Source organism: Heptranchias perlo, chromosome 6, assembly GCF_035084215.1.
Source record: "Heptranchias perlo isolate sHepPer1 chromosome 6, sHepPer1.hap1, whole genome shotgun sequence".
NCBI classification, from domain to species: Eukaryota; Metazoa; Chordata; class Chondrichthyes; order Hexanchiformes; family Hexanchidae; genus Heptranchias; species Heptranchias perlo.
This window is the reverse complement of record NC_090330.1, coordinates 36,470,813-36,490,687: the sequence shown is the minus strand read 5'-3', so window position 1 is coordinate 36,490,687 and position 19,875 is coordinate 36,470,813. Positions and strand designations below refer to the sequence as shown.

Sequence of the window (19,875 nt, the reverse complement as noted above, 5' to 3'; positions counted from 1 at the left end):
AGTGAGTGTTACAAGTAACCTGCATCAGTTTATTTTAATTGGGGGAATTATACTTTACTGATGGAAGTCTTATTGGTTTAATGTCTGGTTATGTGGCATCCCATGATCTTTGACAATTTACATTGTTGAATGTTGATGCCTCAATGTCACAAAGTCGGTGAGTTGGGATGGGGTTTGAAGCTGTGCCATGCATTGAGGGATGAGGCCTGGGTGCAGCTGTCAAAGGGAATGATGTGCTAATTTATGTTCAGAGCGTACCGATCTGTTTTTCTAATCTGTTTCCTCTTGGCTTTTTACCTTTTCTCGCTGACTTTACACCTGTCATTGCTTCTTCATGTAAACCTCTGTTTCCGTTGCTCTCTCTAATTCAGACCTACAAGCAACAGCTATTTCGAAAGGCTGCACATTTGCTTTAAATGTTTGTAATCCATAACTAATATGTACTGTTATAAATCAAAAGCAAAATACTGCAGATACTGGAAATCTGAAATAAAACCAGAAAATGCTGGAAAAGCTCAGCAAGTGAGGCAGCATCTGTACTGTTATAATCTTAATATGTTATGACTGAGTATGCAATTTTATAGCTACAAATATTGCATAGACATTATTCCATTAGCCAATTTAATCTGAGTTCACTAACAATTAGTCCTTCATAATGTGCATTATTTATGACCAGTAGTTCAGTGCCGTTCTCTCAAAATTGTGTTTGTGCTCTTAGTCAGGTGTTTTAAGTGAGGAATGTCCTCCAGCTCTAAAAGGCCCTGGCAGCCTTGTGACACAAGTTCCTGTCTGCATGATTAGCTAGTGTTGCAAGATTGATGATACTTGCTGCAAAATACCAACTGATGGTACAAAACAACTAACTTGAATAGAAAATGCCTTAGAAACTTTTTAATAAGTGGAGCCCCAAAACCAAAAACAAAACTGTTGGCTAAATGTGAATTTTTTTTGAGGTTGCAGAGTTTAGCAGCATCTCTTCCCCAAGTAAATAACTTTTTAATGAAATGTGTATGTTAGCTGAAGTAACAGTTTACTGACACTGTTTTCTCTTTCTGTTCCTTTTGTACAGTCTACAACTCAATTATATCCAGCATTTTAAAAAAATATCACCAATTTTTGTGCACTGCAATTTTGTTAACATTACTAGTTGTGCATATTATCCTTTTTTCATTAGTTATCTCTGCCAATTTTCCCCCTCCCCTGCACAGATGCATTACTGAAGTGGTTGCTATTCATATGCGAACCTTGACAGTGACAGGATATGCAACCATGTGGGGGCTAACAGCCAAGCCTGGTCCTGTCCTCACCCAACATTCATGCACCCATATTTGCAGCAGGGATCGTTTAATTGGGATCAGGAGTGGGAACCATGGACAGTTTTTTTTCTGACAGACACCCTCGCAGACTCGGGGATGCTGAGGCCAATTGCAACACTCCTGCTGCCACCCTGTGATCAGTTAAAATCAACAAAGACCAGAATTGAACCTAGGACCTTGGTGGACCAAATGGCTAACCTTCTCACTAGATTAACTCGCTAACTCATTTGAGAAGGCGGGGGTAGCATGATTAGCGGTGATGTCTTTTACCTTGTGCACTGCATTGCTGAGACAGCTCGGTGAAAGGTGATGTGAAGAGCCTTATTCTATAAGACCGTAATTATTAATCTTTATTTAACAGCTCAGTCAAATCCTGTACATTATATTTCACAATGAGATATCAAAGCTGTTGGAACATAACAATTAATGTCAGCATTGCAAGAAACAAAAGGACTAAATCTTCTCTTTGCGTGGTGGTGAACTCCTGTAGAAATCCTTGCACCAGACTGAATTTTGACTTGCTTGGTATAAGGAGCCCCCACTAGCTGATGTTTTCGTTATGGAGTTCCTATTTTAAAGAGTAGCAGCACTAAAGTATTGGTAGTGTAATTTAACTAGACAGCTGATTTCATTCAAAGACTGCAGAGTTGCACACTATAGACTGTGTCTTTCAAATGAGTACATCTGGTTTTATTGATTTAACTAGGGTGCACAGAGACATTGTGCATTTGCAAGCAATAATTAAACTCAAGCATGAAGGATTTTAGATTCATTGGAAAATGGAAATTTAAAAAAATCATTGCTTTGAATTAAATACAAGGTAAAGAGTAATGAGAAGGATTATAACTTTGTCACATAGGAAAATTGTGAACCTTTTAGAAACATAGAAAATAGGAGCAGGAGTAGGCCATTCGGCACTACGAGCCTGCTCCGCCATTCAATATGATCATGGCTGATCCTCTATCTCAATACCATATTCCAGCTCTGTCCCGATACCCCTTCATGCCTATTGTGTCCAGAAATCTATCAAGCTCCTTCTTAAATATATTCAGTGACTTGGCCTCCACAGCCTTCTGTGGCAGAGAATTCCACAGGTTCACCACCCTCTGAGTGAAGAAATTTCTCCTCATCTCAGTCCTAAATGTCCTACCCCATATCCTGAGACTATGACCCCTCGTTCTAGACCCCCCCCAGCCAGGGGAAACATCCTCCCTGCATCCAGTCTGTCTAGCCCTGTCAGAATTTTATACGTTTCAATGAGATCCCCTCTCATTCTTCCAAACTCGAGTGAATACAGGGCTAGTCGACCCAATCTCTCCTCATATAACAGTCCTGCCATCCCAGGAATCTTCGCTGCACTCCCTCTATGGCAAGTAAATCCTTAGGTCTTGCCTCAGTATTTACAGTCGAAAAAGAGGATAGCATGCCAGAAATCCCAAGAAAACTTATATTGAATCGGGGACAGGGACTTGATAAAATTAACATAAGTAAAGCAACAGTAATGAATAAAATAATAGCACTAAAGAGTGACAAATCCCCAGGACCAGATGGTTTCCATCCCAGGGTTTTAAAGGAAGTAGGTGAGCACATTGCGGATGCCTTAACTATAATCTTTCAAAGTTCTCCACATTCAGGAACTGTCCTTCTAGATTGGAAAATTGCACATATCACTCCGCTTTTTAAGAAAGGAGAGAGAGGGAAACCGGGGAATTATAGACCAGTTAGCCTAACATCTGTTGTGGGGAAAATGCTGGAGTCTATAATTAAGGATAGGGTGACTGAGCACCTCGAGAATTTTCAGTTAATCAGAGAGAGCCAGCATGGATTTGTGAAAGGTAGGTCGTGCCTGACAAACCTGATGGAATTTTTTGAAGAGGTGACTAAAGTAGTGGACAGGGGAATGTCAATGGATGTTATTTATATGGACTTCCAGAAGGCATTTGATAAGGTCCCACATAAGAGACTGTTAGCTAAGATAGAAGCCCATGGAATCGAGGGAAAAGTACGGACTTGGTCAGGAAATTGGCTGAGCGAAAGGCGACAGAGAGTAGGGATAATGGGAAGGTACTCACACTGGCAGGATGTGACTAGTGGAGTCATAGAATCATAGAAGTTTACAACATGGAAACAGGCCCTTCGGCCCAACATGTCCATGTCGCCCAGTTTATACCACTAAGCTAGTCCCAATTGCCTGCACTTGGCCCATATCCCTCTATACCCATCTTACCCATGTAACTGTCCAAATGCTTTTTAAAAGACAAAATTGTACCCGCCTCTACTACTGCCTCTGGCAGCTCGTTCCAGACACTCACCACCCTTTGAGTGAAAAAATTGCCCCTCTGGACCCTTTTGTATCTCTCCCCTCTCGCTTTAAATCTGTGCCCCCTCGTTATAGACTCCCCTACCTTTGGGAAAAGATTTTGACTTTCGACCTTATCTATGCCCCTCATTATTTTATAGACTTCTATAAGATCACCCCTTAACCTCCTACTCTCCAGGGAAAAAAGTCTCAGTCTATCCAACCTCTCCCTTTAAGTCAAACCATCAAGTCCCGGTAGCATCCTAGTAAATCTTTTCTGCACTCTTTCTAGTTTAATAATATCCTTTCTATAATAGGGTGACCAGAACTGTACACAGTATTCCAAGTGTGGCCTAACTAATGTCTTGTACAACTTCAACAAGACATGCCAACTCCTGTATTCAGTGTTCTGACCAATGAAACCAAGCATGCTGAATGCCTTCTTCACCACCCCATCCACCTGTGACTCCACTTTCAAGGAGCTATAAACCTGTACTCCTAGATCTCTTTGTTCGATAACTCTCCCCAAAGCCCTACCATTAACGGAGTAGGTCCTGTCCTGATTCGATCTATCAAAATGCATCACCTCACATTTATCTAAATTAAACTCCATCTGCCATTCATCGGCCCACTGGCCCAATTTATCAAGATCCCGTTGCAATCCTAGATAGCCTTCTTCACTGTCCACAATGCCACCAATCTTGGTGTCATCTGCAAACTTACTAACCATGCCTCCTAAATTCTCATCCAAATCATTAATATAAATAACAAATAACAGCGGACCCAGCACCGATCCCTGAGGCATACTGCTGGTCACAGGCCTCCAATTTGAAAAAAACCCCTCTACAACCACCCTCTGTCTTCTGTCGTCAATCCAATTTTGTATCCAATTGGCTACCTCACCTTGGATCCCGTGAGATTTAACCTTATGTAACAACCTACCATGCGGTACCTTGTCAAAGGCTTTGCTAAAGTCCATGTAGACCACGTCTACTGCACAGCCCTCATCTATCTTCTTGGTTACCCCTTCAAAAAACTCAATCAAATTTGTGAGACATGATTTTCCTCTCACAAAACCATGCTGACTGTTCCTAATCAGTCCCTGCCTCTCCAAATGCCCGTAGATCCTGTCTCTCAGAATACCCTCTAACAACTTACCCACTACAGATGTCAGGCTCACCGGTCTGTAGTTCCCAGGCTTTTCCCTGCCGCCCTTCTTAAACAAAGGCACAACATTTGCTACCCTCCAATCTTCAGGCACCTCACCTGTAGCTGTCGATGATTCAAATATCTCTGCTAGGGGACCCGCAATTTCCTCCCTAACCTCCCATAACGTCCTGGGATACATTTCATCAGGTCCCGGAGATTTATCTACCTTGATGCGCGTTAAGACTTCCAGCACCTCCCTCTCTGTAATATGTACACTCCTCATGACATCACTATTTATTTCCCCAAGTTCCCTAACATCCATGCCTTTCTCAACCGTAAATACCGATGCGAAATATTCATTTAGGATCTCACCCATCTCTTGTGGTTCCGCACATAGCTGACCTTGTTGATCCTTAAGAGGCCCTACTCTCTCCCTAGTTACTCTTTTGCCCTTTATGTATTTGTAGAAGCTCTTTGGATTCTCCTTTGCCTGATCTGCCAAAGCAATCTCATGTCCCCTTTTTGCCCTCCTGATTTCTCTCTTAACTCTACTCCGGCAATCTCTATACTCTTCAAGGGATCCACTTGATCCCAGCTGCCTATGCATGTCATATGCCTCCTCCTTCTTTCTGACTAGGGCCTCAATCTCCCGAGTCATCCAAGGTTCCCTACTTCTACCAGCCTTGCCCTTCACTTTATAAGGAATGTGCTTACCCTGAATCCTGGTTAACACACTTTTGAAAGTCTCCCACTTACCAGACGTCCCTTTGCCTGCCAACAGACTCTCCCAATCAACTTCTGAAAGTTCCTGTCTAATACCATCAAAATTGGCCTTTCCCCAATTTAGAATTTTAACTTTTGGGCCAGACCTATCATTCTCCATCGCTATCTTAAAACTAATGGAATTATGATCACTGGTCCCAAAGTGATCCCTCACTAACACTTCTGTCACCTGCCCTTCCTTATTTCCCAAGAGGAGGTCAAGTTTTGCCCCCTCTCTAGTCGGGCCATCCACATACTGGATGAGAAATTCCTCCTGAATACACTCAACAAATTTCTCTCCGTCCAAGCCCCCAATGCTATGGCTGTCCCGGTCAATGTTGGGAAAATTAAAGTCCCCTACTATTACCACCCTATTTTTCTTGCAGCTGTCTGCAATCTCCTTACATATTTGCTCCTCAATTTCCCGTTGACTATTTGGGGATCTGTAGTACAATCCTATCAGTGATCTCTCCCTTCTTATTTTTCAGTTCTACCCATATAGACTCAGTGGGTGAACCCTTGGATATATCCCCTCTCACTACTGCCGTGATGTTCTCCCTAATCAAGAACGCAACTCCCCCTCCTCTCTTACCTCCTGCTCTATCTTTCCTATAGCATCTGTACCCTGGAACATTGAGCTGCCAGTCCTGCCCTCCCTTAGCCATGTTTCAGTAATAGCTATAACATCCCAGTCCTATGTACCCATCCATGCCCTGAGTTCATCTACCTTGCCCATCAGACTTCTTGCATTGAAATAAATGCAGTTTAATCTAGACTTCCCTTGGTCTTTGCCCTGCTTTCTCAGACCATCTGTCCGGTCATGTTTTGTACACTCTTCCTTACTGCCTTTTGTTTCTGTCACCACTTTACTTCCCACTGACTTCCTGCATCGGTTCCCATCCCCCTGCCACTTTAGTTTAAACCCTCCCCAACAGCACTAGCAAACACTCCCCCCAGGACATTGGTTCCAGTCCTGCCCAGATGCAGACCGTCCAATTTGTACTGGTCCCACCTCCCCCAGAACCGGTTCCAATGTCTCAGGAATTTGAATCCCTCCCTCTTGCACCATCTCTCAAGCCACGTATTCATCCTAGCTATCCTGTCATTCCTACTCTGACTAGCCCGTGGCACTGGTAGCAGTCCTGAGATTACTACCTTTGAGGTCCTACTTTTTAGTTTAACTCCTAACTCCCTAAATTCAGCTTGTAGGACCTCATCCCGTTTTTTACCTATATCGTTGGTACCTATATGCACCACGACAACTGGCTGTTCACCCTCCCCCTCCAGAATGTCCTGCAGTCGCTCCGAGACATCCCTGACCCTTGCACCAGGGAGGCAACATACCATCCTGGAGTCTCGGTTGCGTCCGCAGAAACGCCTGTCTATTCCCCTTACAATCGAGTCCCCTATCACTATAGCTCTGCCACTCTTTTTCCTGCCCGCCTGTGCAACAGAGCCAGCCACGGTGCCATGAACCTGGCCGCTGTCACCTTCCCCTGGTGAGCCATCTCCCCCAACAGTATCCAAAGCTGTTTGAGAGCGGGATGGCCACAGGGGACCCCTGCACTACCTGCCTGCACCTCTTACTCTGCCTGGTGGTCACCCATTCGCTTCCTGCCTGTACACCCTTTACCTACGGTGTGACCAACTAGCTAAACGTGCTATCCACGAGTTTCTCTGCATCGCGGATGCTCCACAGTGAATCCACCCGCAGCTCCAACTCCGAGATGCGATCGGTCAGTAGCTGCAGGTGGACACACTTCCTGCACACATGGTCGGCAGGGACACTGGTAGTGTCCATGACTTCCCACATCTTGCAGGAGGGGCATATCACGGGTGCGAGGTCTGCTGCCATGACTTGCCTTAGCTTAGTTACCCCTTTTAAATTATGTTGAAATTAGAAAATGTTAACTATACTAGGGACCTAGGTTCACTAAAAAAAAACACTACCTGCTATAAAACCTGCTTAGTTTCCCAGCTCTTAGTTTAAACCAATGCCCTAATTTAGAGGAAAAAAAACAGTAATACTCACTAACCAATCACTTACCTGCTGTCCTGTGACATCACTCCTTGGTTTTCTGTTGTTGTTTTTGACCCGTTCAGGTCCGCCGCCGCTCTGGTCTCGGGCCTCGGGCCGCCGCTCTTTTATCCCCGCTCTTGGTCTCTCGCCTCTGCTCCCGTTCAGGTCCGCCGCCACTCTGGTCTCTGGCCTCGGGCCGCCGCTCTTTTATCCCCGCTCTCGGTCTCTCGCCTCTGCTCCCGTTCAGGTCCGCCGCCGCTCTGGTCTCGGGCCTCGGGCCGCCGCTCTTTTATCCCCGCTCTCGGTCTCTCGCCTCTGCTCCCGTTCAGGTCCGCCGAGTCCCGCAGGGATCTGTCTTGGGGCCTCAATTGTTCACAATATTTATTAACGACTTAGATGAAGGCATAGAAAGTCTCATATCTAAGTTTGCCGATGACACAAAGATTGGTGGCATTGTAAGCAGTGTAGATGAAAACATAAAATTACAAAGCGATATTGATAGATTAGGTGAATGGGCAAAACTGTGGCAGATGGAATTCAATGTAGACAAATGTGAGGTCATCCACTTTGGATCAAAAAAGGATAGAACATGGTACTTTCTTAATGGTAAAAAGTTAAAAATAGTGGATGTCCAAAGGGACTTAGGGGTTCAGGTACATAGATCATTGAAGTGTCATGAACAGGTGCAGAAAATAATCAAAAAGGCTAATGGAATGTTGGCCTTTATATCTGGAGGGCTGGAGTACAAGGGGGCAGAAGTTATGCTGCAGCTATACAAAACCCTGGTTAGACTGCACCTGGAGTACTGTGAGCAGTTCTGGGCACTGCACCTTCGGAAGGACATATTGGCCTTGGAGGGAGTGCAGCATAGATTTACTAGAATGATACCCGGACTTCAAGGGTTAAGGTACGAGGAGAGATTACACAAATTGGGGTTGTATTCTCTAGAGTTTAGAAGGTTAAGGGGTGATCTGATCGAAGTTTATGATATTAAGGGGAACAGATAGGGTGGATAGAGAGAAACTATTTCCGCTGGTTGGGGATTTTAGGAGTAGGGGGCACAGTCTAAAAATTAGAGCCAGACCATTCAGGAGCGAGATTAGAAAACATTTCTACACACAAAGGGTGGTAGAAGTTTGGAACTCTCTTCCACAAACGGCAATTGATACTCGCTCAATTGCTAAAATGTAAATGTGAGATAGATAGCTTTTTGGCAACCAAAGGTATTAACGGATATGGGCCAAAGGCAGGTATATGGAGTTAGATCACAGATCAGCCATGATCTTATCAAATGGCGGAGCAGGCACGAGGGGCTGAATGGCCGACTCCTGTTCCTATGCTCCTAGGTAAGGAGACCAAAACTGCACACAATACTCCAGGTGTGGTCTCACCAGGGCCCTGTATAACTGCAGTAAGACATCTTTGCTCCTGTCCTCAAATCCTCTTGCAATGAAGGCCAACATACCATTTACCTTCCTAACTGCTTGCTGCACCTGCATGTTTGCTTTCAGTGACTGGTGTGATTTTAAAATAAAATTGTTGGACTATAACCTGGTGTTGTAAGATTCCTTACATTTGTCCACCCCAGTCCATCACCGGCATCTCCACATCATGGTGTACAAGAATACCTCGATCCCCTTGTATATCAACATTTGCCAATCTATCACCACTTAAATAATACTCTGCCTTTCTGTTTTTCCTTCCGAAGTCGATAACTTCACATTTATCGACGTTATACTGCATCTGCCATGTATTTGCCCACTCACTCAACTTGTCTAAATCACCTTGAAGCCTCTTTGCATCTTCTTCACAACTCTCAATCCCACCTAGTTTTGTGTCATCAGCAAACTTGGAAATATTACATTTGGTTCCCTCATCCAAATCATTGATATATATTGTGAATAGCTGGGGCCCAAGCACTGATCCCTGCGGTACCCCACTAATCACCGCCTGTCACCCCGAAAAAGACCCATTTATTCCTACTCTGTTTCCTGTCTGTTAACCAATTTTCAATCCATGCCGGTATATTACCGCCAGTCCTATGTGCTTTAATTTTGCACACTATTATGTGGGACTTTATCAAAGGCCTTCTGAAAATCCCAATAAACCACATCCACTGGTGTTCTCCCTTATCTATTCTACCAGTTGCATCCTCAAAAGAAACCCATTAGGTTTGTCAAACATGATTTCCCTTTCACTCACCAATAACCTGTTCACCGATGCTCAGTTTGGGTTCCGCCAGGACCGCTCGGCTCCAGACCTCATTACAGCCTTGGTCCAAACATGGACAAAAGAGCTGAATTCCAGAGGTGAGGTGAGAGTAACTGCCCTTGACATCAAGGCAGCATTCGACCGAGTGTGGCACCAAGGAGCCCTAGTAAAATTGAAGTCAATGGGAATCAGGGAAATCTCTCCAGTGGCTGGAGTCATACCTAGCACAAAGGAAGATGGTAGTGGTTGTTGGAGGCCAATCACCTCAGCCCCAGGACATTGGTGCAGGAGTTCCTGAGGGCAGTGTCCTAGGCCCAACCATCTTCAGCTGCTTCATCAATGACCTTCCCTCCATCATGAGGTCAGAAATGGGGATGTTCGCTGATGATTGCACAGTGTTCAGTTCCATTCACAACCCCTCAGATAATGAAGCAGTCCGTGCCCGCATGCAGCAAGACCTGGACAACATCCAGGCTTGGGCTCATAAGTGGCAAGTAACATTCGCGCCAGACAAGTACCAGGCAATGACCATCTCCAACAAGAGAGAGTCTAACCACCTCCCCTTGACATTCAACGGCATTACCATCACCTAATCCCCCACCATCAACATCCTGGGGGTCACCATTGACCAGAAACGTAACTGGACCAGCCATATAAATATTGTGGATACAAGAGCAGGTCAGAGGCTGGGTATTCTGCAGCGAGTGACTCACCACCTGACTCCCCAAAGCCTTTCCACCATCTCCAAGACACAAGTCAGGAGCGTGATGGAATACTCTCCACTTCCCTGGATGAGTGCAGCTCCAACAACACTCAAGAAGCTCGACACCATCCAGGACAAAGCAGACCGCTTGATTGGCTCTCCATCCACCACTCTAAACATTCACTCCCTTCACCACCGGCGCACTGTGGCTGCAGTGTGTACCATCCACAGGATGCACTGCAGCAACCCGGCAAGGCTTCTTCGACAGCACTTCCCAAACCCGCGACCTCTACCACCTAAAAGGACTAGGGCAGCAGGCACATGGGAACAACACCACCTGCACGTTCCCCTCCAAGTCACACACCATCCTGACTTGGAAATATATTACCGTTCCTTCATGATCGCTGGGTCCAAATCCTGGAACTCCCTTCCTAACAGCACTGTGGGAGAACCTTCACCTCACGGACTGCAGCGGTTCAAGAAGGCGGCTCACCACCACCTTCTCGAGGGCAATTAGGGATGGGCAATAAATGCTGGTCTCGCCACCGATGCCCACATCCCATGAACGAATAAAGAAAAATCCATGTTGACTTTGTCTAATCCCGTTGATATTTTCTAAGTGTCCTATTATCACATCCTTTATAATAGACTCTAGCATTTTCCCTTCTACTGATGTTAGGCTAATCGGTCTGTAGTTCCCTGTTTTCTCCCTCCTTTTTTAAATAGTGGGGTTACATTTGCCACTGCTTTTTGTGAACTGACTGCTTCTCCTCCTTCCCTCCTCCTCTCTCCATCAGTGTGTCTGCTCTGATTCCCCCCTCCAGCCATCATTGTCTGTCCTCATAGAAACAAGAGTAGGCCATTCAGCTCCTCGAGCCCGTTCGCCGTTCAGTTAGATCATGGCTGATCTGTACCTCAACTCCACTTACCCGCCATTGATCGATATCCCTTGTTGTTCTTATGTAACAAAAATTTAACAATCTCAGTCAAAAAGTTTAATTGACCCAGCATCCACAGCCTTTTGGGGGAGAAAGTACCAGATTTCCACTAATCATTGTGTGAAAAAGTGCTTCCTGATTTCACTCCTAACTGGCCTGGCTCTCATTGTTTTGGATTCCCTTGCCGGATGAAATAGTTTCTCTGTATCTACTCTATTAAATCCGTTTTATCATTTTAAAGATTTTGATTGGATCATTGCTTAACCTTCTAAACTCACGGGAATACAGACTAGTTTTATGTAACCTGTCCTCATAATTTAACCCTTTAAGCCCTGGTATCATGTATGTTTCCTGAGGTTCGATGCCCAAAACTGAACGTAGTACTCCAGGTGCAGTCTGACCATATCTCTGTGCAACTTCCTCACTTTTGTATTCCATTCCCCATGAGATAAAATGCAACATTCCATTAGCCTTTTTGCTTACTTTTTGTATCTGCACTAGCTTTTAGTGATCTGTACACATGAACACCCAAATCTCTTTGCTCCTCCACTGCTCAGAGTCTCTCACCGTTCAGGAAACATTTGTCTTTCTCAGATGCAAATTGAGTGACCTCACACTTCTCCACATTGAACTCCATCTGCCACAGTTTTGCCCACTCCCTTGGTCTGTCTATTTCTCTTTGTAACTTTCTGCTTCCATCTATAGAACTTACTGTGCCTCCTAAGTTAGTGTCATCTGCAAACCTGGATGTACAACTCGTGTGTGTGTGTGTGTGTGTGTGTGTGTGTGTATATCCCATGGCACAATAACCTGGGGAACACCACTTGTCACATCCCATCAATCAGAGAACGTTCCCTTTAACTCTACTCTCTCCGTTCTACCCTTCCCACCCGCATCAGTTCTGAACTCCCTGACATAAATTTAGGCTTCTAGCTTGCTCAGAAACTAATATCTTTGGGAAGGGAGGGGTAGAGGATTGTTCTTCCGATCATATAAAGCTTGAGTGCAGGCAGAAACTATGCAGTAGCTGTTTGTCAGCCCAGCAACTTTTCTCAATGGTCTCTCCATGAATTTCTGTGTCTTTTGGTTTGTGAAGATATTAGTATTTTCATTAGCTCTATAATACATCCGTGAGTTTTTATAATTTTATCCATTAGGGCTTAGTGATTTTATTTGCAGATAAATTACCTCGATAACATTGCTAAGCAATACCGTATTATTCTTTATAAAACTAATGACATTTTTTTTACTTCCCTAGCAGAGAGTTAGAGGCTATGGGGAAGAGGCAAAATAGACCACGGTTAGACACCAAGGGGACAGGGAAGGTAGAAGGGGGTTATGGTTTTAGGAGGAGAAAGGTAGTGGATGGATAGTTAGGAAGGTCCAGCAAGAGTTGGAAGAGGATTCTGAAACACTGGGTGTTACAGGGATCTGGCAGTGTTGATGGAGCACTGTCTAATACCCTTGTGAGGAAGTGGGGCCCAGGGGAATGGGACCCAAACTACAGTTGGCCCCTTTCGAGCCATCAAGCAGCACCCCACCAACCCCCCCACCCCCTAAATGTTCCTGCATGTCAGGTACCCCCACCATCATTTTATCCCATTATCAGCAAGTTCCTTTGTTCATACTCTTGCCTTTCAAGCATTTAAGTGTAGATATTTAACTTGTTAAAATTAATGGGCAGAAAATCGGGTGCTGGCACGCACCAGGGATGTAGAAGTGGAAAATTTATTGTAGTATTAGTGAGTTTGCTAATTTATGTAGTCTTTAATAAATGCAAATTTCCATTAACAAACAGAAAAAAACCTCATAAAACATTCAACTTTCATCATTTATGCAGAATCCAAGTTTTTATATAAGAATCATTCAACCTCAAAAATGGTTGAGGAGAGATCTTTTAATTGAATTTATGTAATCAACTCTTGATTTTGTTTAAATTCTTATTTTAGATATTAGGAATTTGTTACTGAGGGAAAATGGCAGATTTCCAGAAAGCAATTTGAGAGAATTGTGGGAACACGGTGGCCAGATAGTTCAGTCAGAGTTTACATAGGCAAGTCCCATTATAAATATGGACAAAGTTGACGCAAGTGTGACAAAAACATGACAACAGGAAGGGCACGCAGACATAATGGTCAGAAATTGAATCGAAGCGCGATCCAGCTGCAGCCCACACAGTGCATGCCTAATGAGGCCGACAGCTAGACCACAGTAAATTGGTCTGGTGCTTCATTGGTATAGTACCAGCGAGCTGCGGGCGTCAGTCACGGCCCCAGATGCAATCTGGAGAGAGGCGTGTGGTGGCCGGCAATGACCTGTAGTTTGTTACTGAGGGAAAATGGCAGATTTCCAGAAAGCAATTTGAGAGAACTGTGGGAACACGGTGGCCAGATAGTTCAATCAGAGTTTACATAGGCAAGTCCCATTATAAACATGGACAAACTCCTCCCCCAGACTCCACATTCAGTTAAGTTTTTTTTTTACAAAACTTACCTTTTTGTTGGCGAACTCCAGTGGTGCCTTTAAGGATCACTGGTTAGGCTGCATATCAACTAGGTAATCCAATTTAGCAGGCCCACCGGCGCCTGCTACATTCAGGGTAAACCAATTTCTGGTTTGGATCCTAAAAGAGGCATTAAGCCACTTATTAGCATATTCAAGGGTCGTAACACCTGTTAGCGCCTGAACCAATATGATGTTGAACGTGTTTCCGATGCGGTTCGGGCGCGAGAGTTTGGCCCCTAAATTGGACCTTATTGCATCTGTTTTCCACCTGTAAATGGCTGCAACGAGGACCAATTGCACCCCCAACATTTTTAATATATTAACTAGTCAATCTCCTTTGTCAGTGCACACAGGGAGTGAGGATATTTATTTAAAGTGTCTGACTAGTGAGTGAATTGTTTTATATGTGTTGAAAGAAAAGTAGAGAGTGACAGATGAAATAAAGTGTGGAGATTTAACTAAATAACTTGTAGTTATAGAAAATGAATAATTTATTTTTGGTAAATGGGTCAGGTAGTGATACTGAATAAATTTATTTTAATGTTGGTTGGTGTGGTTGAAAATTAATTTTATAATTACAGATTTGAGCAACAGTGAGGGATGGAGCGAGGTGTTGAATTGAACATGGAAGATTATCAAATTAATGTACAACTGGAAGAGAATTATATATTTAATTGTGGTTTTAGGGTGCAGGGAATAAATTATTAATTTTAATTTGATATTTAAAGACCATAGATTTGACAGTACAAGAGGAATTATACAAGGGTAGACAAATTAGATATGAAAGATAAATTAATTTGGAGCAAAGGTAGAATAATTGTTGGTAATAGGTATGGGAAGGTTACTTAATTATTTTTAAGTTGGCAGGTTGTAATTCGCAGATGGAAGTATTTTTAAGGAGCAGGAGGAGGGTCTGGGAGCGGGATAGATTGGGTGGGGCAGAGTGACATCAGCGGAGCAGAAGGTTTGAGCTGGCCTGAACCTCCAATCATAAATATCAATAGTCAGTGCAGTACATAACAGTTTAAAAAAAATGTTGCTTCCATATATATTATGAAATGCTTCTGAAAAGCCAACTTCTTAACAGTAAAAGCAGTAAAATAAAGTTCATAAAATATACATTATTTAAAAGCAGATTAAAATTAATAGGATTATCTAAATTTGAGTAGTTTTAGTGGAGGCTGTATACAGTAATGAATAGAATTTATGAAATGTTTCTGAAAATAGACTTTTTGGACAGCTGCTAGAAGGAAAGGAGCCCTAAAATATACCTGTTTGTACTTAAAAATGGATAAAAAGTAAAAATTAGTAACCTACCTATTAAGCAACAGTTAATAGAAGAAAGTAACCTCCTAAAATATAAATTCTGGTATTTAAAAAGCAATTAAAAATAAAAATTCTTGCCTCATATTATTTTTAACAATAAAAGGAGGAGAATGGTGCGGGAGCAAGTGAGGTGCCCGCGGGGCACGGTCGGGACACCAGGGCGTGGCCCGCGGGGCACGGTCGGGCCACCAGAATACTGTGTGTTTAGTATGTTAAAAATTTTGGGGTCAAAACTCTTCAATCCCTGCTCCACTACCGGATTTTTGGCTGCCAGGCACAGGCTTATATACATAAAGGGGGCAGTTGCACACGCCATTTATAGCATGCCCAATGAAAAGGGTGGGGAGGATGCCAGGAATATTGAAGTGGCATGTCACTGCTCAACCGTTGGGTAGGCCGCAGCATCAAAGATAAGTTCTTTTTAAAAATCCTCTATTCTCCTGTTGCCGCTTTCCTAATGGCAGTTAATCGCGTGAGCCCTTCTATCTTTGTACAGTACGCATGTCTGCACCATGCAAGTGTACTTTATGCTGGCCCACAAGAAAGCTGGAACTGGCAGGTGGAGACATCATCCTGCCAGTTCGACCTCTGACTCAGGACTGAAGGGACAAGAGTTGCTCGTCCCACTCCCATTGAATTTTTTGGTCATGGGTAGAAACAAAAGGAGATTCCAGCCCCTCCACCCAACATATTTCCCAGTTCTGCTCTCTGAAGCCCAAGAATTTCAGGGCATTGTGTTTAGCATTATATCAACGCCAGCTACTTGCATTTATATAGTGCCTTTAACGTAGTAAAACGTCCCAAGGCACTTCACAGGAGCATCATCATACACAATTTGACACCGAACTGCATAAAGATGTTAGGACAGGTGATCAAAAGCTTGGTCAAAGTGGTAGGTTTTAAGGAGCATTTTGAAGGAGGAGAGAGAGGTGGAGAGGTTTAGGGATGGAATTCCAGAGCTTAGGGCCAAGACAACTGAAGACACAGCCGCCAATGGTGAGGCAACGGAAATTGGGACACAGAAGAGGTCAGAATTGGAGAGTGCAGAGATCTCAGAGGGTTCTAGGACTGGAGGAGATTACAGCGATCGGGAGGGGAGAGGCCATGGAGGAATTTGAACACACGGATGAGAATTGTAAATTCGAGGCTTTGCCAGACTGGAAGCCAATGTAGGTCAGCGAGCACAGGGGTGATGGGTGAATGGGACTTGGTGCGAGTTAGGATACGGGCAGCAGAGTTTTGGATGAGCTCAAGTCTACGGACAGAGGAAATAAATGAACAGTTTAGGTATTTTAACATTGAATTATCTTGCATTGTTTTTTCAGTTTCTTTACCTGCTTAATTTCTTAACTTTGCCACTGTGCAATTCTTGCTTAATGTTTGCTTTCAATAAAATATTCTACAAGGCATAGTGGATGCTAAATGCGAAATAAGTAGCCTGCTGCTTAAGCAGAGAACAAAGATGATTAATGCATCTAGGTTAGGAAAATGCAGCAATAGCATTTACAGCTAGGGAGGTGTCAGCTGTGTGTGGCTTTGGTGAATTCATTGTGAAAAGTTGTGATTGGAGAAGGCGTGGTGAATACTTGTGATCACTTCAGTGGTAATGGGGATGATGGCTATTCCAGGCTTCACAGGAGGAAAGTTAACAATTTAGGATGCTGGAAATTAAGTCAAAATAAAAGAACATTTCCAGTTTTGAAATACTCCCCAATGTGCTGGCTTCCATCTTCTTCACAATAATATATTTTAACAATGAAGGAAAAATTTAGCCCTCAATAGAAACATGCTTTCAGTAATTGTTTAGTTTGATTGTACGTCAGTTTAAAAAAAGAGTTGGACGTGTAGTTTGGTTTCTTAACTGGTTTGTTGTTTATGCCTTCAGTAAGTAAACAGTGTAGCACTAATCTGCTGATCCTTGAACCTTTTCAAAAATTCCTTCAACTTTGCCGAGTGTAAAACTGGGATATGCGAAGAAGGTTGGCTGCATTAGTATCATAGTAGGTACAGCACAGGAGGAGGCCATTCGGCCCATCATGCCTCTGCTGGCTCTTTGAGAGTGCCATCCAATTTGTCCTGCATTCCAGATCATAACAACAACTGGTTCTTTTGCCAATCACCTTAAATCTGTGTCCCTTGGTTATCGACCCTTCTACCACTGGAAACAGTTTCTCCTTATTTACTCTATCAAAACCGTTCATGATTTTGAACACCTCTATAAAATCTCCCCTTAACCTTCTCTGCTCCAAGGAGAACAACCCTAGCTTCTCAAGTCTCTTCACATAACTGAAGTCCCTCATCCCTGGTACCATTCTAGTAAATCTCTTCTGTCCTTTCTAAGGCCTTGACATCTTTCCTAAAGTGTGATGCCCAGAATCGAACACGATACTCCAGCTGCGGCCTAACCAGTGTTTTATAAAGGTTTAGCATAACTTCCTTGCTTTTGTATTCTATGCCTCTATTAATAAAGCCAAAGATCCCTTATGCTTTTTTAATAGTCTTCTCAACTTATCCTGCCACCTTTCAAAGGTTTGTGTACATACTCCCCAGGTCTCTCCCTCCTTGCACTCCCTTTAAAATTGTACCATTTAGTTTATATTGGCTCTCCTCATTCTTCATACCACTATGTACCCTGTGGAAACTGGAGCTTGCAGGCATTAAATAAGCCCAAAACTTTTAGCTTCATATTCTGGGCCTGGTGTTTTTCAGAGTCTTATAGCTGTCCTTGACAGTGCTGTTTGTAAGTTGCCGTGGTAGTTTCTATTAAAGTAAAAGTTGGAAATATGTTGGTCTTGGACTTATTTACAGGTGAGACATTTCTTTAGATTTGCTGTGCATCTGCTTTCACAGGCCATTGTAACCAGTGTTGCAAAGCTATTCTAGATTGTGTATATTTAAATTTAGGTTTAAAAAAAGGTTTGAATTTTACTAGAAAATTATATTTGGCAAGATGTTAAGATCACAGCAAACTGTCAGGTGGTTTATTCTATGGGATGGCAGTATCTCTATGGTGAATTGATTCTCTAAGCGCACATGTAAAACTGCACCTGTATTGGGTGACGTTGATATTTTGTCAGTAATATACAGTCTAACATCTGAAACTGAATAAAATAGCTTTTTATATTCAAAACTCAAGGCCTATTGCAGTTTGCATTGATGTAGTGTAACAGGCTGATTTAATGCAGCCAGAATATCCATTTTGCACCATGAATTATTTTATTAACTGCCAATGAATCCAGATTGCATGTGCATTTGCTCCAGAAAGTATAATAAATGTGTTTTTGTGAATTTATTAGTGCAATAAATTTGTGTGGGACCAAATGAATTGAAATCAATATTTCATGGTCAGTCTGCCTGTACTAAACTGAAAGTAGGAATGAATTAGCAGCTTAATTAAATTTCTTCACAGGTGTGGCAATAGCTGAGTCCTGATATTGGTTACTTTGTTGGTGCCACTCACAGATTAGCTTCCTTTCAGTGTGCTGAAATTCACCTTTCAAATTGAATAATTGATTCACATTGTAATATAGATAATTTATTGCCATGCTTAAAGACTGTTATTGATTATTTTTAATCACTCTATCTTATATGCAGCAAACCAGCTGAAGGGAAATTCAAAAGAAAGAGAAATGACAGCAGTAGCCATGACGAATGTGAGCAGATGATAGGAACTCAGAAGAGGACGAGGAGAATGAAGCCTGAAATTGACTCTGATGAGCACAGGCCACTGGACACAGGTCTCTCTCTGGCTGAAGATGAAGAGCTGGTGCTTCATCTGTTGAACAGCAGAAACTAATTGCAATCCCTAGGCGGTTTTCTGGGTCAGTCCTTTTACTGTGCTGGCCACGTTCATGTTATTGCAATCAAACCGGAGCAGGTGGACCCTGTCTGACAGTGATGAATGCGTTCTGAGCAGGTTGCTGCAGATCTGTAGATGACTGCCAAGACACGGTCTACGTTACAGCAGCAAGGAAAAATCTTGTACCCATCAGTAAACGATGACACTTGGGTTTTCTGGATAGCTTTTCTTGTTAAATTGCCTGATTTATATAATTGACAGTCTGTTACAAGTGTTTTAATTCCAAGTAACCTATCAATGATTTCATATATGAAGAGCATCTAAGAAAATTAAGTCAGCCATCAGTAAGTTTTAATAGGTTTCTGTGTGCACACATTGTGTATGATTGAAGCATTCAATCAGTTTCTGTATAGTAAAATAACATGAACACACACAGGTGTTACCTTGTAGCTTGAAACTGAAATAAACTTGTTATTTCTGGACAAGAGCAAGTCTGCTGAATCAAATTAAGAGATTCGCTTATTAAGTTACAGTAGTTTTCTAGACTATATGTTGGGGACGAAGTAAAATGTTTTCTTAGAATGTGTAAGAAATAAAAGGTTTTATTTGTGCAATTGATAGCTACGTACTACAATTTATTTAGTCTGCTCCATTCACACAAAGCCCTGGTCATGTATCTAGTTGTTACGAGTGATCTTGGGGTAAATTTTAACACCCAAGAATGGGTGGGTTGGGGGCAGGTGGGCAGTCAAAATTCTCTGATTTCGGAGCGGGACTGTATCTCGGCTCCAATGCACCGACTTCCTGGGTTTGACCCAGACGCGATTGAGTGCGTGCACGCTTCTGA

At 43.0% G+C, this 19,875-nt stretch overlaps 1 protein-coding gene across 1 annotated transcript in view; it reads left to right on the top strand.

Moving 5' to 3' along the window:
* ddx10 (DEAD (Asp-Glu-Ala-Asp) box polypeptide 10) overlaps positions 1 to 19,646 on the top strand; it is a 306,011-nt gene extending 286,365 nt beyond the window's left edge. The window contains exon 18 of the mRNA XM_067986115.1: positions 18,824 to 19,646. Coding sequence (XP_067842216.1) covers positions 18,824 to 19,025 — 202 coding nt within the window. The 3' untranslated portion in view covers positions 19,026 to 19,646. The remainder of the gene's footprint in view (positions 1 to 18,823) is intronic.
* The last annotated feature ends 229 nt before the right edge of the window (positions 19,647 to 19,875 follow it).